This window comes from Schistocerca americana, chromosome 1, assembly GCF_021461395.2.
Source record: "Schistocerca americana isolate TAMUIC-IGC-003095 chromosome 1, iqSchAmer2.1, whole genome shotgun sequence".
Taxonomy (NCBI): Eukaryota; Metazoa; Arthropoda; class Insecta; order Orthoptera; family Acrididae; genus Schistocerca; species Schistocerca americana.
The window spans coordinates 1213886630-1213910745 of NC_060119.1; the positions used below are offsets into that span (position 1 = coordinate 1213886630).

At 44.0% G+C, this 24116-nt stretch overlaps 1 protein-coding gene across 2 annotated transcripts in view; it reads left to right on the top strand.

The window, feature by feature from the left end:
- LOC124619829 overlaps nt 1-24116 on the top strand; it is a 1389509-nt gene that overhangs the window by 1280197 nt on the left and 85196 nt on the right. For both annotated transcript variants that reach the window (XM_047146446.1, XM_047146440.1), the window contains one exon: nt 488-926. In XM_047146446.1, the coding sequence (XP_047002402.1) occupies nt 488-926 (439 nt within the window). The remainder of the gene's footprint in view (nt 1-487; nt 927-24116) is intronic.

Sequence of the window (24116 nt, forward strand, 5' to 3'; positions counted from 1 at the left end):
GAAAGATTGTCGGTATGCCTCTGTGTGGGCTCTAATCTCTCTGATTTTATCCTCACGGTCTCTTCGCCAGATATATGGAGGAGGGAGAAATATACTGCTTGACTCCTCGGTGGGAAGGTATGTTTTCGAAACTTCAACAAAAGCCCGTACCGAGCTACTGAGCGTCTCTCCTGCAGAGTCTTCCACTGGAGTTTATCTATCATCTCTGTAACGTTTCGTGATTACTAAATGATCCTGCAATGAATCGCGCTGCTCTCCGTTGGATCTTCTCTATCTCTTCTATCAACCCTATCTGGTACGGATCCCACACTGCTGAGCAGTATTCAAGCAGTGGGCGAACAAGTGTAGTGTAACCTACTTCCTTTGTTTTCGGACTGCATTTCCTTAGGATTCCTCCAATGAGTCTCAGCCTGGCATCTGCTTTACCGACGATCAACTTTATACGGTCATTCCATTTTAAATCCTGACGACGCTCGTGTGTTTACAGAGCGAGGAGGACGACGCGCCCAGCGACGGGTACCGGGGGCAGCACCGGGGCTGGGAGAGGCAGCGCCGGCGGCAACGGGAGCCGGACGCGGGGGCGGAGCTGCCGGAGGCGGGGGAGGCGCGCCGCCACCCGGAGCCGCCCCCGGACTACTCGCCGCCCACGCCGTCTCCGTCGCCGCCGCCGGAGGAGCGGCCGGGCGCCAAGAAGGTGTTCCAGCGCACGCGCTTCTCGGCCGACATCCCGCCTCCGCCGCAGCCGCAGCCGCCCCCGCAGCAGACGCACAAGCGCTCCATCGGCGAGTCGTTCCGCAAGCTGGTGGGCAAGTTCCGCACCTCCAGCTCGGAGCGCAAGAAGCAGCAGCAGCAGCAGCGCAAGGGAGGCAAGCAGCGCGCCGGGTCAAGGTCACCGTCGCCTTCGCCTTTCAACAGCAACAGCACAGGTGAGCGCTTGCATAAACGGACCTACGCACAGGCTGCTGGTGCAAATTAAAGATTACATAAACACTGGTCTTCGTGGTTGTTGTAGTGGTGGTGCGGATGGTGGTTGTGTTAGGGCCGTAATGTATTGGACTGCGCGTACAACAGCAAGGTGTCTACCGCCTCTACTAAAACATTAGACTATCTACATCTTGTGAGTGTGGGGTTGATCTGAGATTCTGTTATTCTGCGCGGTGCATTAATCTGAGATGTACCCTTTACCCTGTGGCTCCTGCAAGATGCAATTTCCACCCCCACACTACTACAGAAGTCAGACAGATGCTCCTAACCTTCGAATGAGAAATGCGTGAAAAACTTTCAGTAATAAATATCTTCTGGAGTCGTCCACTGTAAGGAAATGACACAAAAATTCACAAAATTTCTTATGTAACCAGTCCACCGCGATGCCATTCAAAAATTCGCTCGCAGGCGTTTAACTATAACTCTGTCCGTTCACACCACACAATATGTGTGTCGGCCAACACAGTGAACAACGCTTAATCGCAAGGACTCAATATAGAGAGTTGCAGTTCGATTCGCTCTCGACAGAGGTGCTCTCCCAGTGAAGTACTGAGGAGAGACTTGTTCCTCGCTCCAAGAGCGACAATGGAATGGCGCCCCTCCATGCCAGACGTCTCTTCCATTACTCCTTCAGCTCAAGGCGTCATAAATATCGTCTGTCAATCAGTATTGCTCTTATAAAACGGGAGAATGGCGTTTCGTTTAAGGCGACCAATTCGGAAATCTGTAGTATCGGCGTTTGGCGTTTGCTGTCTCCCTGTGAAAATCTCTGGAACCGCGTGCTATGTCTAAAGAATGCGTAGTCTGCCCGCTCCCACACAATGTAGCGGAATTTGCTTCTAAGCTGAACACGGGGTCGTTCCTCCTTTCCCTCGGGCGAACGCTGTCTGCTCCACGGGCGTCCACCGGCCGATGTAGATGGGTTGGGACTGGCCTCCTGGCGTGCAGTTGCCTCTCTCGAACTAAAAGCTCCTGTGACCGTCATGTCTGGAATGTATGTGTGTACTCCAGCCTCGAGTATTTCAACCATGGTGCGCACTTGCGATTTATTAGTTATTTGCATATCGTTTACATGAATTGATACAACATTGACTTTATCTTATCGAGTTTGGGTTCGAATGAAGCGTCTTGATCTGCGGAACATGATTGTGAGGGCAGAATATGTAAGCAATGAAGGTGAGGAGACCACGACGTCTTACAATCTGCATGACTTCTCTTCCAGTTCACAATTAAATTATGATCCAAAGGAAATAATGACATCAGCTGGAGTGCGCATTGAAATACATCAGTGGAGAAAAGTCGAAAACCGACTTTTCCGTTTCTCACGAGCAGTCTCGTTGACCGCCTCGGCCATCCGGAAACGGTTCCTCACCACCTCAAATTTCCAACTTATCCACAAAGTACTGACGTCGTGGCCTGCCCATTATCTTCGTTACTCGCAGCAACACTCTGATTCCTACAAGAGTCCGAGCATGTTTGCGCATCTGCACTGAAGGAAGGGATCATTCGGCCATCTCGTCCCAGTTACCCTAGTTATATATGTGTAGTGTATGTTCTTTCGGACATGTCTGAAAGAACAGACCCTACTTACACATCGCAATTCATTGCCCGGCGGAAGTTTCATCGAATCACCTTCAGTCTATTTCTCTACTGTTCCATTCTCGGACAGAGCGCCTGAAAAACGAACGCTTAAATCTATCCGTGCGAGCTCTGATTTCCCTTGTTTTGTTATGATGATCAGTTCTCCCTATGCAGGTGGGCACCAACTAAATAGTTTCGTATTTGGAGGAGAAAGTCGGTGATTGAAATTTCGTGGAAAGGTCTCATCTTACTAAATAACGCCTTTTTTTAATGAGTGCCACTCCAACTCACGTATCATATCCGTGGTACTATCTCCCCAGTTTCGCAGGCCTTCTTTGAACTTTATCGATGTCCTCCGTCAGTCCCATCTGACGCAGATCCCACATCGCGCAATAGTACGCCAGAAAGGAAAGGATAAGCATAGTGTATGCATTCTTTTAGCAGACCTGTCGATTCTATCAGTAATACGCAGTCTTTGGTTCGCCTTCTCCACTAACATTGTTTATGTGACCTTTACAATTTAAACTATTCGTAAATGTATTCTCTAAGTATTTAGTTGAACTTACAGCGTTTAGATGTGTGTGGTTTATAGTGTAACCGAAATTTAACGGATTCCTTTCAATACTCCTACGTATGACCTCACAGTTTTTATTACTTTGATTCAATTGCCACTTTTCGCAACGTACAGATATCTTGTCTAAACCATTTTCCAATTGTTTTTCAATTTCTGATGACTGTGAATGACAGCATCATCTGCAAACAGTCTAAGAGGGCTACTCAAATCGTCTCTAAAGTCGTTTATACAGATTCGGAACAGCAGAGGTCCTATAATACTTCCCTGGGCAAAGCCAGATATCACTTCCGTTTTAGATGATGACTTTCTGGAATTACTACTAACTGTGGCCTTGCTGACAGGAAATCCTGAATCGAGTCGAAAAATTGAGACAAATGTGGATAAACGTTGCAGAATAATTAAACCGTAACAACAATTGAAATACAAAAATTCCATAAAAGCGAAAATATACACTCATATCCTCACACAAACGCGGGCGCTCAGAAATACGAAAAATCACACGATTTTGTCAGTTGGAGAAAAAAGCTGCGGAAAGAACTAAAACAGTACAGCAGATAGTTGTGGATATACGATCGCTGAAATAAAAAGGATGAATCAGTCACTGTGCAACACACTAAAATCTCCAGCCTAACACCTTAAGCGAGAGTTCACATGCATCTCAAAATTTTAAAAGCTTTAATCTACTCGTTTCGTCATCGACTAAAATAGAGTGCAAACCCCTCTTAAATGTTCTCCTGTTAATTCATGACAGTCAAAGAGTGTTCGGTAAAATGTGACGTAGTGAGTTGTTAAAGAAGGAAAAAGGAAAGCAGATTGGTGTTCAATGTCCTGTCGACAACTAAGTCATTAGAGGCAGAACATAAGCTAGGATTAGGCTAGGATAGGAAAGGAATTCGGTCTTGCCCTTTCAATGGAACCATCCTAGCATTTGCCTCAAGTCGTATTGGGAAATAAAGGAAAACTAAAATATAGATGCCAGACAGGGATTTGAACTGATGTCCTCCCGAACACGAGTCCAGTTTGCAAAATTGAACTGTACACCACAGGCTTCACAGATGAGTGGGGTTGTGGGGGGGGGGGGGGGGGGGTCCTCTAGCTGGAATATGATGCCATGCGTTTGTGCCCTATTCAGAGCAGAGTCGCGTGTGAGGGTTACTCTCATCCAACCAGAGCGACGCCATAGCTGGATAGTCCGCGTCACCGAAAACAGTTTATTATCCCTCACTGCCAGCCATTCCTCCTCGCACGATTGTAGGTCTCCCTCACTCAACAGCGAAATGACAGGCTGCATGGTATTCGCACACTGTGACTCGTAATGGTCCCTGCAGGACTCTCTTGCTGCCTGATCTACTCGCCCACTTCCCCTGATTCCCAGAGGAATTATGCTCGTTTCCCTTCCTGTTGAAGAAGGAGAAGGGTTCCCAGTATATTTTATATCATTCTCTCCGCTGGGTGCATTTGGTTGCAGTGTCAACAGAGCGCTAAGGGAGTTGGAGCAAATGAGAAGCAATTTGAAACTCCAAGTTACTTTTTATCTGATTTGGTTACCGGTTTCTGTTACGACCAGCACGTGCATTGTGGCGTAGCACTTTCAGTATGATGATGATGAGTAGGAAACCGCTCGAAACACTTCGACAACACAACGTTACTACTCAGCTGATATCCCAAGAAGATTTCAGATTTGATCTCTTTAGTACTTGTTTCATGACAGACTAGTTCGACTCTCATGGTACCACGCAACGAGGGAAAAATGAGCCATTGTTGAAGGTGTATGGCCTGGACGTAGAAGTATTATGCAGACAGATGGAATCGTCGACCTGTCTAGACATTTCGTGGACTGGCCTTATGTCACTCGCTGAAGTAACCGTTGGACATTCGAAAGTGCCCATTCACTTTCTCGACCGATGAGGCGAACGTTTGTCAGTACTGTAATCGCATCAGATTTCTACCCGCCGGTTGACACACTTTGGAGGGCAGGCAAAAGTAGGCTGCAACATCACCTGCACAACCTCACGTCGAACGCAAACTGCCTTGAGCTCAGGTGAGCAACCCACAGATTTCCTGGTACTGAAGTACCACTTGTTCAGCAACAACATTTTCATAGCGAAACTGCGAACGTCGTTATAGACTATACAACCTTTTTTCCCTATCGTCCGAGCCGTATTTATGGACGATAGATATATTGACAGTGGCAGAGCAGACGCATGATACGGTGTCCGGCTGAACGACCAAGTAAATATGGTCAATAAAATTCTTTTGGGCTGTTCACCCCATTGTCAATATATAAAATTGTCCGACGTTTCGACACTATTGCAAGCGGCCTTCCTCATGGCTTTAACGTCCGACAACTTTATTTGTTGACAGTGCGATCAACGGCCCAGAAGAATTTTATTGACAGTGATAACGGCCGCGGAAGGTTACGCTTACAAGTAAAAATGATTACTATTACACGCCTTCCGCGAAACACAAAACGTTTTTATTTTCGTTTGTTCACCAGACATGTTTTGGCACCTACATTCCATCTTCATTGAATCTCCCTGTGTTCCTGTAAATATACGATATCAAAAAATGGTTCAAATGGCTCTGAGCACTATGGGACTTAACATCTGAGGTTATCAGTCCCCTAGACTTAGAACTACTTAAATCTCACTAACCTAAGGACATCAACGTATCCATGCCCGAGGCAAGATTCGAACCTGCGACCGTAGCAACAGCGCGGTTCTGGACTGAAGCGCCTAGAACCGCTCAGCCACAACGGCCGGCTTAAATATCTGATATCGATTTGGTTTCCAACACCACTGTTTTAGCCCTGAAAACTGCAGAAGGTCCATCTACTTTTGACAGGGCAATCTTGATCATTTAATACTTTGATTTAGCAAGGCGACATGTTGTTCTTCATATGATAATCTGACAGCATGTCCTAATCGGAGTATTTTCTCAGAAACAATTACCTTTGCAGAGATTATTTCTGAAAAAGAACTGCCGTTGATTCCTCGAAAATTCCATTAAAAAGCTGGTTAAATAGAATGAAATGAATTAACTAGATCGACGAGGATTTAATTAGTGAAGACACAATGAGATGAAACGATATAAGCGTAAGCTATTCAAATACGCTGAACTTGCACTGTGATGAATGTATGGAGACAAGTGAACATCTGTGTCCAGCCAGGGCTGGACTCCCTGCTTATTTCGAGCAGTCTTCTTACCCTTTTAGATTACCATTCAGAATCCCCCACCTCCACCTATATCTCCGTCCTGTGGTCACCTTATGTTGCGTTCTCAACCTGGCTTCTGTACCTGCTTTGCAGTTTTCGTGAGTAGTATGTTACCTCACCTACGATGTTGTCTGTGAAAACACAATACATCTCTTGGTGCAATGAGGGAATTAACAACTAAACTTTTCTTCTGACATCGCACTTTTTCCACCACATAACCAAAGGCCGGAAATGAAACCACTAAAGACGCAAAGACATGAAACCATTGCAGACTGTTCAGATTTGCGATCTAATATGTGGAGACAGAGTTTCTCCCACTTGAGAGAACCTGTTGTACAGCGTGGGCTGAATAAAACTGGCCAGGAAAATATTTCGTGCACCTGAAGGAGCGCAACCCAATTAGCATAATCTGGTTAGGGAGGAAATGATGGAAGTTGCGTTGCCTATCTTAAAGTGCGTGATATATTTTCCAGCTCAGTTTAACGCTGTCCACCCCGTAATAGCGTTTTGAAATCACAAACCGCAGCTGTCTAATGGTCAGCGCCGCCGCTCTAAACCAAGAGGTTCCGGCATCGATTCCCCGCCGTCGGAGAGTTCCTTCACTCGGGGACTGGATGTTACTTTTGTCCTGATCATTCCATCTCGTCACAAAGACGCTTAAGTCGGCGCAGTGGCGTCAACAGAAAGAATTATTTGAGGTGGCAGAAAGAACCCAAGACGCAGTCTACATGCCAATAATATGGTATGACCATTTCTTTTCAGACCTCTGAATAGACGTCGGCCCTGGCGACGTTCTCAATAGCCTTCTTTTGCTTTTTTTCTCAGGAAAGGATAAATTTTTATTTCAAGCAAACAGCACCACTAGGAGAAACTCAGTCACTACAAATCACACCGCATTTCTGAACGGTTTACAATGATCACATTCATGTCTTTGGGCCTTTAGTGGTTTCATCCTCACCAATCAACTCATTTCAGTGCATTCAATTCATTTAACATACAGGTTGGAGAAAAACAAGCTGAGCAGGATAGGAGACGCATAATCGAGTGAAATGAACCACGTTATGGATCTACAGTCATAAAATGACAGCCAAACAGCAACGAGCGCACGTAAGTTCATCCAGTAAGCGATGGTGTTTGGTGGTGTCTAGCAGTGTTCTTTTCACTGTAGTTTTAGTTCACATTTACTGATCCTCTACACTTCTCAGAATAAAAGTTCGCCGGCCGCGGTGGTCTAGCGGTTCTAGGCGCTCAGTCCGGAACCGCGCGACTGCTACGGTCGCAGGTTCGAATCCTGCCTCGGGCATGGATGTGTGTGATGTCCTTAGGTTAGTTAGGTTTAAGTAGTTCTAAGTTCTAGGGGACTGATGACCATAGATGTTAAGTCCCATAGTGCTCAGAGCCATTTGAACCATTTGAATAAAAGTTCAAAGATGTGGTTTCTAGATTTCGTTAGTAATAACATTGCACATTAGTAACACACGCTGACTATCTTAATACAGTACTGTTTCTGCAGTGCAGCTTATTATCTTAACAAAGTAAATTCATTAAGATACTGTTAGAGTAATTGAGTTATTCGTCAAGATTTATCCACTAAACAAAACAGAAAATACGCATCTGTCGCAGTCAGCCTTGGATAGAAATTTAAAGTTTGGCTAGATTTGGTTATTCAGCTGAAACCGTAATTTTCAACTAATTTAGTATAAGAGAAATTGGTCATGGCAAGATAGTTTAAGTGCGCAGACGTTTGCATGCTTGTCGCTGTTTGACTGTAGTTTTAAAAAAATGTTCAAATGTGTGTGAAATCGTATGGGACTTAACTGCTAAGGTCATCAGTCCCTAAGCTTACACACTACTTAACCTAAATTACCTTAAGGACAAACAAACACCCCCATGCCCGACGGGGACTCGAACCTCCGCCGGGACCAGCCGCACAGTCCATGGCTGTTGCGCCCAAGACCGCTCGGATAATCCCGCGCGGTACTGTAGTTTTATGGCCGTAGTTCCACAACCGTTCATTTCCGGCCTTTGGTTATCTGGAAAATCTCGCTGGACTCGGCTTACCCTACCACAGTCTGCCTTACTGTCATGCTCTTTTTCTCCACCAGGTATACAGGGTGGACCACTAAAATTTGCACCGTAAATATTTCGGAAATGGGAAGCGCTATTGATGTGCGGTTTTCACAGAATTGGTTGTCAGGGGCTCGTATAGTTAGCCAACCAACAGATCGTAATAATACTCAGAAAGTGTATTTTTGTGTGCAGTCCTACACTATTTAAATGGAACAATGGCTATTGACGTTACCTAACTACAAGCTACAACGTCAATGGTGTTTGTTGCAGGATTCTAGCGCGAGCCGTTTACGAGATATCGTATTTTGAATCGTTCCGACAGCGACACTTCTACAATATCTGTGGTAGTAGACCCTGAGGAACAACACAAGTGGATACACTACTTATGTGGATTCTGAACAGTAACGAGACAACTGACCGTCGCAGGTTGTGTTCAAAATGACCGCCGTCAGCGGCAATACATGTTTCCATTCTCGTAGGTCTATGGAACGACTGCTGCACACGTGCTAGCAAGGAAAGTTGGAAAGTGTTGCTGAGGCCCTCGGTCACTAGGCTTACTCACTACTTAATCTAACTTACGCTAAGGACAACACATACACCCATGCCCGAGGGAGGACTCGAACCTCCGACGGGGGGAGCCGCGCGAACCGTGTCAAGGTGCCCTAGACCACGCCGCCATCCCACGCGGGACGTGCTAGCATTTCAGCGGAGGTATCCGAGTAGGCTGCAGAAAAAACGTCGTTGCATATCATCGGGTGTAGTTGGTATGTCCTTGTAGATGGCGTCTTTCACCTTTCCCCATAGAAAAAAAATTTGACAGGCGTCAAATCCCGGAACGGACCAGCCAGGGTACGGACACAATCCAACAATTTGGAAACAAAAAATGGCTCTGAGCACTATGGGACTTAACTTCTGAGGTCATCAGTCGACTAGAACTTAGAACTAATTAAACCTAACTAACCTAAGGACATCACACACATCCATGCCCGAAGAAGGATTCCAGACTGTAGCGCCTAGAACCGCTCGGCCACTCCGGCCGGTATTTGGAAACAATTCGTGAAGACATTCTGTAGTACTTCGTGTACTGTGGATTGGACAGCCAGCATGTTGGTTCCGCAGAGTCCTAGTAGTTTGCGGGGGAATGTCTTTTAATATCGCCGGCCGCTGTTGCCGAGCGGTTCTAGGCGCTTTAGTCTGGAACTGCGCTGCTGCTACGGTCGCAGGTTCGAATGCTGCCTCGGGCTTGGATGTGTGTGATGTCCTTGGGTTAGTTAGGTTCAAGTAGTACTAAGTGTAGGGGACTGATCACCTCAGATGTTAAGTCCCATAGTGCTTAGAAGAACCATTTTTTTTTTCCTTTTAATATCCGTGGAAGATGGCCAGTTACGCGGCTGCAATACTTCGTGCGCGTTCAGTGTTCCGTCTATGAGAAACGGGCCCATGGGCTGATGGTTCACTCTCCCGTACCACACCTTTACACTCCACGGATGCTTACGTTCCACATGACGAAGCCAACGGGAATTGTCAACAGACCAATAGTGCATGTTTCGGTGGTTTGCCCGGCCATGACTGGTAAATGTAGCTTCATCACTAAGCAAGATATATGATAAATCTGGAGTACGCCCAGGTAAAGAAGTTAACAGAGTTCTCGTAGTTGTTTCCATGCAGCTCCTGATGGAGAGAGATATGATAGGGATGCAACGTATGTCGATGGAGAATGCGTAGCACACTTGCATAACTCATGCCACTTCATCGTGCGACTGTGCGGGAGCTAACGTGCGGATGAACTGCAACAGCAGCAAAAACATTAATTTCCCCCTCTTGTGTCGACACTTGCTTTCTTCTGTTACGTTGCTAGGTGTTAACACCACCACTTTCATGTAATTGGTTGAGGTCGATAAATGATTGCCGAAATGGTTGACGTCTGTTGGGATATCTTGCTGCACACGCCGTGCAAGAATGAACTGCATTCTTCCTGTTGAGCGGGATTAGCCTAGCGGTCTGAGGCGCTGCAGTCCTGGGCTGCGCGGCTGGTCCCGGCGGAGGTTCGAGTCCTCCCTCGGGCATGGGTGTGTGTGTTTGTCCTTAGGATAATTTCGGTTAAGTAGTGTGTAACCTTAGGGGCTGATGACCTTAGCAGTTAAGTCCCATAAGATTTCACACACATTTGAACATTTTTTGCATTCTTCCTGCACTCTCCACACACCATTGGGATATCGGCTTTCTCTGCGTAGGTAAATCTCATCGTCAAGTGACGACCGACTGCTTGGACTACCACACACTAACTGACCAGCAAGTCGCAGTGCAGTCAAGGAATACACGAGCACACAGTATGTAAACATAACAACATCGTGCCTTGCAACTACGCGGGTTGAATGGCACAAAGAAGTGTCGGTGTGAAAACTTTTCAAAATACGATATCTCGCAAACGACTCGCACTAGATTCTTGCAAAAAACATCACTGACATTCTAATTTGCACTACTTTTAGTTTGTTAATATCAATGTAAATTCAACTAAATACTTAGGGCCGGCCGCGGTAGCCGTGCAGTTCTAGGCGCTGCAGTCCGGAACCGCGGGACTGCTACGGTCGCAGGTTCTAATCCTGCCTCGGGTATGTATGTGTGTGATGTCCTTAGGTTAGTTAGGTTTAAGTAGTTCTAAGTTCTAGGGGACTGATGACCTAAGATGCTAAGTCCCATAGTGCTCAGAGCCATTTTTTTAAAATACTTAGTGATTACAATTACAAATAACCTAAATTGGAACGATCACATAGATGATATTGTGGGTGGAGCAAACCAAAGACTGCGATTCATTGGCGGAACACTTTGAAGGCGCAACAGGTCTATCAAAGAAACTGCTTACACTACGCTTGTCCGCCCTATTCTGGAGTATTGCTGTGCGGTGTGGGATCCGCGTCAGGTGGGACTGACGGATGACGTCGGAAAAGTACAAAGAAGGGCAGCTCGTTTTGTATTATCACGAAATAAGAGAAAAAGTGTCACAGACATGATATGTGTATTGGAGTGGCAATCATTAAAACAAAGGCGATTTTCGTTGCGACGGGATCTTCTCATGAAATTTCAATCACCAGTTTTCTCCTCCGATTGCGAAAACATTCTGTTGGCACCCACCTACATAGGGAGAAATGGTCATCATGATAAAATAAGAGAAATCAGGGCTCGCACAGAAAAATTTAAGTGCTCGTTTTTCCCGCGTGCCGTTCGAGAGTGGAACGGTAGAGAGACAGCTTGAAGGTGGTTCATTGAACCCTCTGCCAGGCACTTTATTATGAATAGCAGAGTAATCATATAGATGTAGATGTAGAATAGGCACTGTTCTATTTAAAAAAAGTGTATATTTGTACATAACTCACACTTTCTAAATATTATTACTATCTGTTCATTGGCTGACACTATGAGCCCCGGAGCACCAATCAGTTATGTGAAAACCTCACATCAATAGCACTTTCCATTTCCGCTTTGCAAGTTTTAGGTGACTGATCTTGTATACTTTGGGGAAGGGTAAGCCACGGTCCTCCACCGACTTTGGTAGAGACGTCCTCTTACCACCTGGTCAACACAGTACTCCCCGCCTCCTTTTACACTCGCAAGTCCGCTGCAGGTGACATCTGGTGGCCAGTTCCGCATTGCATAGAGGTGTCCGTATACCTTTAATTGGGTAGTGTACACAAAAAGCGACTTGTACTTTCAAGGCCAAGTTTATCTGCTGCGGTTCCCTGGTAGCATTGTAGAAAATGTATCCAGTAAAGAAAATGACGTAAAATATATTTTAAGACGCGCATCACTCGCTTAGAGAGTCATATTTCTTTAAACAGAATTTGCAGTGTTGTCATACGTTTCTTCCCGTCTATCGAAATGTAAATGTGGGATTCCGATGAAGTGATAAAATCACAGCGGAATCAGGCAACAAATGGACATGTTTCATAATTTTCAGTGTGCCAAACACGACTGTGATTATATTACCAGTATCTTTGCTGTTATTATGAGAACAAAGCAACATTTATTTTGCGTAACATGACTCTGAAACTAGCGCATGTTTTAACATATACGTTGCATGTTTTAACATATATTGTTTGAAGCAAATGTTTACCCTTTTGCTAAATAATACTTTATTTATGTATCTTATTAATCTACTGGTCGTAACTATTATGCGGTATAGTTTCTTTAGCGACTTGTGCGTCTCTTTTCCGATTATTAAACGTGACGAACGTGCTGCTGTTCTTTGTGTCTTCTCTGTTTGCTATATCAGTCCTATCTGGTAAGGGTGCAGACTGAGGGAAAATAAAATATCGTTCAAACAAGAGTTTTTTAAGCTCTCTCTTTCATGCGTCAACTACATTCCCTGAGAACTCATCGAGTGAATCTAAGTCAGGCATTTTCCTTTTCTGCCACTATTTTTATTCGGTCGTTTGACAGCAAACGCACAGTACCAATACTATCAGATATTGGATGAGTGTGATTGTTTCCAATGACAGTTCGGCATTTTGTAATCAAACGATAACACATATTTCAGCCTAATTATGCCCAAAACATTATGCCTGCATATATTAAGGATTAACTCTCAATACCTGCACCAGGTCTTACTGAGTTTCACTTCCATTTTCTAGCCTTGCATCTTCTTTGAATAAAACAGCGCCATCCTCGAACACGTAAGACACTTGACAGACAAGGTGTCCCCAGTTTGTACGTTCCTAAATGTAGATAACAGCTCTCCACATAGTTTTTCTGTATATGAGGAGAAATGCTGTCGTTTCTAATCTGGTTTGGGTTCCAGGAAAAATTATATTGAATTACGAAGTAACGAAAGTAAATTAAATGTGGTGAAATAATAAGAATAAGTTCTTATACGAAAAAAATGCGATTGTGTTTTAGACAAGAAGATTCTTTATGTAATATGTGAAGGAACTACGATCGTGAATACCGGAAGGGCGTAATGAGATAAGTGCACAAATCATCGTCTCGAGGAATGTGAAGATAAAAGCCTCAGTTCTCGACAATATAAAGCGTGGGAGTACTTCACTTGTTTCCATCAGAGAATGTATCTACGACTTCCGGCCGGTCGTACATCAGCCTTCCACCGAAGACCTCATCCGCCACAGTAGCTGCCGGCCTTGGGCGCTCTGAGGCAGTGAAATACAGGCCAAACAGGAAGTACTGCTTATTAGAGACGTACAATAACGTTGGAAAATTTCAAAACAGTCTGATGGTCTTTCAACGCAAAGCATTTCTCAATCCAAGGGTTGATTTGAAACCTGCTTTATAGTAGGCAGGATCTTACTGTAAGAGACAATTATTTTAATTCCTACCAACAGATAACAGTAAATTCTTTATTTCTAAGTAGACCAGAAAGTATGAATAACCTCAGAGGAATTTGCAATATTAGATGGTCTTCGATCCCGAAACACTGGTCGAGTGGAATAAGAAACTGAGAAACATAGTCAAAACTCCTGACTTTTAGTTAAACTGCTCTACCCGAATAGTTATTTTCGTAGAACTATGTGAACTTAAGTATGTTTAATAAGCCAACACAATGTTCTTCAAGTCAACATAATACGAGTTACTTCTAAGGGCATATACCGTCGCTTAGTTTTTTGATTAGTCTGTGTTGCCTACGGTGTACGTTCGTTATCCATCTGGACATAAAATACTGTTACATACACTGTTCCTTTCAGTTCATTGGTGACTACTTCTGATACCACTAGGTAGTTTTTATTTGTTGAAAACTGCATATTACATCTTTGTGAGACGACCAGTTAAACGGTTAGCTGTCACCCTGATGTAGTCTTCCCCCAGTTATAACACAATCGTCCGCTACTGCTATACTATAACCTTAAAGCTAGCGGCAGTTCGTATAATGAAATTATTTTTATTCAGTAATTATAGTATAAAGAAGCAGAGCAGTGTTACCCTGTGAGAGGATTTTTGTTATGTTGACCGTGTTGTACCTAACGTAGGTAGCTTGTCGGAAGTGAAAGTCAAAATTACGTAAATATTTATACAGTAACAAACAATATTTTACTTGTCTACACTGCTCAAAGAATAAAGAAAACGGTCGCCAGCCTAATTAGGCAAGAGAATTATTGACAGTCTTGTTCAAGAAAATAAGTATGAGTAACTTTTACCTTACAAACACAACCTATACTTTGCTACACGCGAGTGCAATGAACTCTGGCACCTGGATACAGTATGTTCACGTTAAGGTTAGAGCTACCAGATCAGAACAAACTATTTGCATAAATATAATAGATAACAAAACACACTATTACCACGAGGACTTAGTCAAACTGAGTGGTCTCAATAACATTACTATTAATATTCACTGTAGAATCGTAAATTGGACATAGGTTTAATATTACTTTTCAAATAAATTCCTATCTGACATGAAACATTGATATGGTCCACAGCAAATTTAGTTACTGTGTATAGATTAAGTCTTTCACTACTAAACACCTTTCTACTTAGAACGAAAATTAAAAGGAATTCACTAACGGTTTACTTCTCACTGTCTTTTGCATAAAGAAATTATTGTTTTCATAAATTGTGGTCTTTCTATTAATCGTTATCTAGTATGAGCACAATAGACAAACTGTTGATCCTGTTACACCACTAATCTGCACTTTTAATACACAAGAGGAGCCCAATATTGTACAGAATTTCATTTGAATAGCAAGAGTAATTGAAAGGTGCTATAATTAAGTAACTTTGTGCATTTGAACTACTTTCAATGGAGGGGGGCCCTTAATCTTGACCACTGTAGCAGAGCAAACTAAACACACTTTCAATACACTAAAGAAACAATCCCTTGACAAACATGAACATGTAACTTTCAACAGCAATAGTTCTCAACTTTTACTGCAGTAGAACACAACTTGACGTGGTTATAAGACAATAGCTCACCTTTGGTTGATTTTCAACAGACTGCACTGTTGTCATTTAATTTGCAGAACTGTATAAGCCACAGTTTTGAGAACATTCACTTTAGAAGTTGGCAAAAAAATATTAATAAACAGTTTTAATAGAAAAATTATTTTCAACAAGCATCATTTACTATATTACTCAGTTCTGCTACATAAACTGTAACTTTCTTTTTACTACGTTGAAGTGGCAATAATTAGTAAAACACTGGGCTTTCCTATTTTCACAATATGGACACTCGGTAAGCATTTTTTGACATGGGAAGGACCGTAAGTGGTTGTGTGACCAGAGATAAAAAATCAAGGTAGGTATAAGAGTTCGAGTATAAGTTACCTTCTATTTGCGCACACTAAAACATCCAATGAGCTGATCCTTCACCATACATTTCTACTATTCCTTGGTTCCTTTTCAGTGATTGCGCAATGTGGTGGCGATTGCATGTTGGTAGGCGGATTTGCAGGTAGAATTGCTGGACTCTGTCATTTCTTGGTGGCGATGATAGATATCAGTTCCAAAATAGTTCCAGCTCTTTATCCATCCATCCGAGGCATTGGAAAGCGGCACGGAAAGCCTCTCTCGGCACCGGCACAATATACAACTTTTACATGAGCGGTTGACAGTTTGGTAGCTCGTCCCCGACTGACTCTTGGTCCCACCTTTCTATCCGTGCCAACCACACTTTGCGCGCGCTACTAACAAGGGAACCTCCCCATCGCACCCCCCTCAGATTTAATTATAAGTTGGCACAGTGGATAGGCCTTGAAAAACTGAACACAGATCAATCGAGAAAACAGGAAGAAGTTATGTGGAACTATGATAAAAATTAGTAAAATATACAAACTGAGTAGTCCATGCGAAGATATGCAACATCAAGGACACTGGTAGCCAACGAGTGCCGTGGTCCCGTGGTTAGCAAGAGCAGCCACAGAACGAGAGGTCCTAGGTTCAAGTCCTCCTCGACTGAAAAATTTAATTTTTTATTTTCAGTTTATGTGACAAACTCTTACGTTTTCTTCACTTTTTTGGGAGTGGTTATCACATCCACAAGAAAACCTAAATCGGGCAAGGTAGAAGAATCTTTTCACCCATTCGTCAAGTGCACAAGTTAGGTGGGTCGACAACATATTCCTGTCATGTGACGCACATGCCGTCACCAGTGTCGTATAGAATACATCAGACGTGTTTTCCCGTGGAGGAATCGGTTGACCTATGACCTTGCGATCAAATGTTTTCGGTTCCCATTGGTGAGGCACGTCATTTCGTCTACTAAACGCACGGTTTTGCGGTGCGGTCGCAAAACACAGACATTAAACTTATTACAGTGAACAGAGACGTCAATGAACGAGCGGACAGATCATAACTTGGCGAAAATAAAGAAAGTAAAATTTTCAGTCGAGGGAAGACTTGAACCAAGGACCTCTCGTTCAGTCCCTACACACGCTAACCACGGGACCACGGCGCTCCTGAACTCACGTTCTCCTTGGTGTTGCCTATGTTGCTCATGGACTACTGAGTTTGTATATTTTCCTAACTTTTTTCACAGTTCCACACAACTTCTTCCTGTTTTCTCGATTGATCTGTGTTCAGTTTTTCAAGGCCTATCCACTGTGCCAACTTATAACTAAATCTGAGGGGGGTGCGATGGGGAGGTTCCCTTGTAAGTTCCATTCCGGAGGGGAACCACATACAAAATAGCTAAGAACCCTAAGTGAAGATCAGCAGTTTACGTAACAGTATCCAAACATATTAAACAAAACAGAACATTTGCACATATTGGTAGTTCTACACAAAATTATTTAAATAAAATTATTTAATTTTAAAGATAACCAAAGAGATTATATGACAAAGACAAAACGTATAATTTGCTCATATTGAATATACTCGTATTACAGAGATTACACTTCCTACACTCTTGACTTCAAAGTTTTTACAAAGAAAGGAGTATACAATTTTGTGTAATCGATTCAATCAAAACATTTACAGAAACGCGACGTTATAACATTAAATAAAACAAAAGGCAAAATAAATCAGTAGAGCGTTAGAGCTATGTTGTTACACAGTCTCATCAGGAGAGTGTTTGGTAGTGCTGAATTTGGATCGCTGATTTTTAAAACGTTGCCAACCGTAATAAAATGGTCGTATAGGAGCAGGTACGTCTCGAAATTCGTTTGCAATATAAGCGAGAGGAACAAGCCGTGTCTTCCAACACACAACGTATCACGTGTCGAAGACAGATGCGAAAGCTGCAGTCATTTTGTTTGCGGCAGCGGGCGGCCGGGTTGTTTACCTCCAAGCGAGGCGCGCGCGCTGCACGGACAACCAGTCCGCGCTGCGCACCTTTGCAACGCGGCTACGCCAGCTGACTCACCAGGAATCCGACCCGAGCAGTCTTTCAGCCCCGAGTATGTTCCAACAGCTAACCGCTAAATGCGCACGTCGGCCGTAACACGGGATGCAGATATATAATTATTTTACCGCCAGAGAATCTTCGTGGGTATTTCTGTACGGTAATATGAACCGAGTAAAACTAGCGAACAGCACGACAACCGGTTTATTGCAGCTGCAGCTCATCTTCAGAATGAGGTGATTTAGTTTAATTTTGCCACACAACACGCGTCGTTTCGAGTTAATGCAATGTTTCCACGCCTGTGGCGAAACGACATGTACAAAAGTAATTGTAAAAATCGTATGCCTTAAAGAAACCCACACTTTTTCTTTTCTTTCCAGTAACACTCTGCTTTGCACTGTCCAAATTTGAAAAATCTTATCAGTGCGGATTTCCACTTAACTATACCTCCACCGAAATGTCTGTACGAAAATTGAGACAAAAAAGACTTACTGGAGGTTTGACGAACCCTTCAAAAAATAATCTATTTGACAAGTTTTTTAGTGCGGCCATATTTCCAACAGATGATCGCCAGAATAATGTTACAGAAACCCCTTTCCTCCCATCCCCTGATAAATAAATCCAAAAATCCAATTCTATAAACCAAAAATCCAATTCTCTGATAGCCCAGACCCCCACCCTCTTCCCTTTCTCTGATGGCTATTCTTTCAACATTCAATTCCCCTCCCCCATTGCCCAGACCCCTACTAGCGTAACGTCTTAACTACATAATATTAACATTTCTCTAATATACATGTCATCACATCATGTTTCATTCATTAACAAAACAATACTACCCACTGTCGAGCACATGTGTGTTGTAAATAGTCATCGTTCACGACCTCTAGAGTCTTTTGAGGTGTGATGTGGTGTTTTTAATGGGTGTACCAGTGAGAGTACCTACTGAAATTTACCCCAGTACAGAAAGAGTGATTTGAGTGTGCATCTTAAGAGAGTAAGAGAGTTGTATGTTTAAATCATCTCCGAGAACAACGGAACAAATCAATCTTTCTGTAGAGGCATGCATTTCGATACATAACCTCACTGCTACAGACAGTAAGTAGACCTCATCGCAAATCAAAGAATTCTACAATTAAAAATTAATGAGTACTTAATTGTAAGACGCCTGATGATGACAGCATGCTAACGAAACGCGTCGTGCCAGTAAACATGTCTGAAGAAAAGTGGTTGAAGCAGAAAAATAATTTTATAAATGTCCTAATACAGTCTCTGTCCTCAACAAATTACGTACAATATGCATAAATTTAAGTTAAATTTAGATAGCATATACACTCCTGGAAATTGAAATAAGAACACCATGAATTCATTGTCCCAGGAAGGGGAAACTTTATTGACACATTCCTGGGGTCAGATACATCACATGATCACACTGACAGAACCACAGGCACATAGACACAGGCAACAGAGCATGCACAATGTCGGCACTAGTACAGTGTATATCCACCTTTCGCAGCAATGCAGGCTGCTATTCTCCCATGGAGACGATCGTAGAGATGCTGGATGTAGTCCTGTGGAACGGCTTGCCATGCCATTTCCACCTGGCGCCTCAGTTGGACCAGCGTTCCTGCTGGACGTGCAGACCGCGTGAGACGACGCTTCATCCAGTCCCAAACATGCTCAATGGGGGACAGATCCGGAGATCTTGTTGGCCAGGGTAGTTGACTTACACCTTCTAGAGCACGTTGGGTGGCACGGGATACATGCGGACGTGCATTGTCCTGTTGGAACAGCAAGTTCCCTTGCCGGTCTAGGAATGGTACAACGATGGGTTCGATGACGGTTTGGATGTACCGTGCACTATTCAGTGTCCCCTCGACGGTCACCAGTGGTGTACGGCCAGTGTAGGAGATCGCTCCCCACATCATGATGCCGGGTGTTGGCCCTGTGTGCCTCGGTCGTATGCAGTCCTGATTGTGGCGCTCACCTGCACGGCGCCAAACACGCATACGACCATCATTGGCACTAAGGCAGAAGCGACTCTCATCGCTGAAGACGACACGTCTCCATTCGTCCCTCCATTCACGCCTGTCGCGACACCACTGGAGGCGGGCTGCACGATGTTCGGGCGTGAGCGGAAGACGGCCTAACGGTGTGCGGGACCGTGGCCCAGCTTCATGGAGACGGTTGCGAATGGTCCTCGCCGATACCCCAGGAGCAACAGTGTCCCTAATTTGCTGGGAAGTGGCGGTGCGGTCCCCTACGGCACTGTGTAGGATCCTACGGTCTTGGCGTGCATCCGTGCGTCGCTGCGGTCCGGTCCCAGGTCGACGGGCACGTGCACCTTCCGCCGACCACTGGCGACAACATCGATGTACTGTGGAGACCTCACGCCCCACGTGTTGAGCAATTCGGCGGTACGTCCAGCCGGCCTCCCGCATGCCCACTATGCGCCCTCGCTCAAAGTCCGTCAACTGCACATACGGTTCACGTCCACGCTGTCGCGGCATGCTACCAGTGTTAAAGACTGCGATTGAGCTCCGTATGCCACGGCAAACTGGCTGACACTGACGACGGCGGTGCACAAATGCTGCGCAGCTAGCGCCATTCGACGGCCAACACCGCGGTTCCTGGTGTGTCCGCTGTGCCGTGCGTGTGATCATTTCTTGTACAGCCCTCTCGCAGTGTCCGGAGCAAGTATGGTGGGTCTGACACACCGGGGTCAATGTGTTCTTTTTTCCATTTCCAGGAGTGTAATTTTACGCTCTGAACATCCACAGCTTATGTGCATGACAAAATATTTTTTTAAATTATTAAAATCTTCTAAAAAACTTTTTGGTAGCCACATTAGATGTTAGATAGTTCCTTTATTACAGGATCACACACAACCAGTTTCGCGATGATTTAATCGCATCCTCAGGTGTATGCATCTACGAAAAATATATGGGAAACTATCAGCCTCGATTGCGGTAATGAAACCAACCTTTACCTAGGTTCCAGCCCAAATAATTGAGACTTCTTCGGAAGATATACCTGAATCTATAATTTGTCTAAGAAGGCATGGTCTAGAAATAAAACTAAAACAGCCTGAATAGCTTTAGTCACATTTTAAAAATGCGGTACATAAGTACTAAGTCAACACCAAGACTTAATTTATGTACCGCATTTTTAAAATGTGACTACGCCTATTCAGGCTGTTTTAGTTTCATTTCTAGACCATGCCCTCTTAGACAAATTATAGATTCAGGTATATCTTCTGGAGGAGGATCAATTATTTGGGCTGAAACCTAGGTGAAGGTTGGTTTCATTACCGCAATCGAGGCTGATAGTTTCTTATATATTAGATTATCACGATTGCTGACTGTGCTGCAAGGTTGAAAGTACGAAAATCTATGAAAAAATATAATATGAATTAATAATGGTAAAAATAAGGCAATGAACCAGACAGACAAGGGAACAAATACTTAACTATCGATCCAATGTTAAATTAGGTTTGTGAGTATTTGTTCCGTATTTATCTGGTTAACTGCCTTATTTTTACCAACATTACACCTGATAATTCTTATTATATTTTTTCATAGATGCCTACACCTGAAGATGCGATTAAATCATCTCGAAACCGGTTGCGTGCGACTTTGCGATAAAGAAATTGCTAACAGCTAGGGCGGCTACCAAAAATATTTTTTAGAACATTTTAATGTTTTCTTTTTTTAAATTTAAAAATATTTTAATGAATCTAGATAGCCGGAAGACGCTTTTAATTCTGATTTCTCATATGCGAGTCCAGCGCTTCAACTGCTGCGGCGTCTTGCTCGCTTCACTGTCTGGAAAGGTCTCGAGTCTTGGACCTCCGCTCGACTTTCGTGAACGCAAGTAACACATTACGTAAGTCACGCCCCGTAAAGATCTATTCGCAGTGCGACCACAATGGCTCGGCGGAAGCCAAATCGAAGAACGCATAGTTCACTGCCTCATTTGCATGAACTCGGAACGACATCCTACATTTGAATGCCGCTCGGTGAGAAGGCAGGAAACAGACAACACAACGGCCCGCTGTGTACAGCCTCTAGCGAAATGTGGTCCGGTCTCATACGAGGACGCGAGACAAAGCGGGTCGCACCTCATTCTGTGACACCGTCGTCAGGAATACTTTACGACGCATAAACCTGTCGCAGCCTGCAGGACCGCAGGTCTGACTCAGTGCCGCTGCTGTGACACTGCGCGCGTCTTGCACCCCCCTGCTGCTGCTGTAAGAGCGCCGAATCTGAGCAAGTGCCAAATACATACGCCGTTGGCAGCGACAATGCAACTTGACATTCGTCGGTTTATAAACACTAAAGCCCATTTTACACAAGTGACTATCTGCTCAATATCGACTACTCGTGGATGCGCATCAATTGCTGGTGTGTAAAGCCCCTTTTACACGATCGACATTCTCGTCCCAATTGAGTACTCGAGACAAGTGAGTCTACTGCAGCGCCCTTAACGACTTAATCCTGTACTGTTTCTTATATGTCACAAGTGGTCATTTTCGTTTATACAGGGTTGTTACAAATGATTGAAGCGATTTCACAGCTCTACAATAACTTTATTATTTGAGATATTTTCGCAATGCTTTGCACACACATACAAAAACTCAAAAAGTTTTTTTAGGCATTCACAAATGTTCGATATGTGCCCCTTTAGTGATTCGGCAGACGTCAAGCCGATAATCAAGTTCCTCCCACACTCGGCGCAGCATGTCCCCATCAATGAGTTCGAAAGCATCGTTGATGCGAGCTCGCAGTTCTGGCACGTTTCTTGGTAGAGGAGGTTTAAACACTGAATCTTTCACATAACCCCACAGAAAGAAATCGCATGGGGTTAAGTCGGGAGAGCGTGGAGGCCATGACATGAATTGCTGATCATGATCTCCACCACGACCGATCCATCGGTTTTCCAATCTCCTGTTTAAGAAATGCCGAACATCATGATGGAAGTGCGGTGGAGGACCATCCTGTTGAAACATGAAGTCGGAGCTGTCGGTCTCCAGTTGTGGCATGAGCCAATTTTCCAGCATGTCCAGATACACGTGTCCTGTAACGTTTTTTTCGCTGAAGAAAAAGGGGCCGTAAACTTTAAACCGTGAGATTGCACAAAACACGTTAACTTTTGGTGAATTGCGAATTTGCTGCACGAATGCGTGAGGATTCTCTACCGCCCAGATTCGCACATTGTGTCTGTTCACTTCACCATTAAGAAAAAATGTTGCTTCATCACTGAGAACAAGTTTCGCACTGAACGCATCCTCTTCCATGAGCTGTTGCAACCGCGCCGAAAATTCAAAGCGTTTGACTTTGTCATCGGGTGTCAGGGCTTGTAGCAATTGTAAACGGTAAGGCTTCTGCTTTAGGCTTTTCCGTAAGATTTTCCAAACCGTCGGCTGTGGTACGTTTAGCTCCCTGCTTGCTTTATTCGTCGACTTCCGCGGGCTACGCGTGAAACTTGCCCGCACGCGTTCAACCGTTTCTTCGCTCACTGCAGGCCGACCCGTTGATTTCCCCTTACAGAGGCATCCAGAAGCTTTAAACTGCGCATACCATCGCCGAATGGAGTTAGCAGTTGGTGGATCTTTGTTGAACTTCGTCCTGAGGTGTCGTTGCACTGTTATGACTGACTGATGTGGGTGCATTTCAAGCACGACATACGCTTTCTTGGCTCCTGTCGCCATTTTGTCTCACTGCGCTCTCGAGCGCTCTGGCGGCAGAAACCTGAAGTGCGGCTTCAGCCGAACAAAACTTTATGAGTTTTTCTACTTATCTGTAGTGTGAACATATGTCAATGAATGGAGTTACAGTGAATTTATGAAATCGCTTCAATCATTTGTAATAGCCCTGTACGTCAGCGCCAAAATCGCGTGTGCTGCAAGAGCTGTCTGCTGTGTTGTTTGGCATCTGAACGGTGAAACTAGGTTATGAGAGACTTTTTTCCTTTCTACGAAAAAATCGAAATATAGTAACAGTGTAGGAACAAGGAACGATAACAGTTTATTAATGGCCACTTCGTAGTGGATGTACTTTTAAAAGATCGTGTTCTAAATATTCCACGCGCCTGCAACAGGAATAATAGGAAAAGTGTCACCCAAACATTTCAAAACATACAAAATATATACTTATAGACACATCAAAGAACATGTAGAGCGCTTTGCCGGTAAACAGCGCTTTTTTACTTTGTCCTTTGCACGTTGTTTTCTTGTTAAGTGCCGAATAAGATCGAAAAATTATTTTTCTCGTCAAATAATTACGACTTTTTCACTGTTGAAATAATTTTTAGTAAAACGTGTTTATCAGTTTACGTTCTTATTTACGCATAATGTAAGTGTTTTCTCTATAGATCGTAAATAAATTTTTGCTTGCAGATATTTCATCTTTCT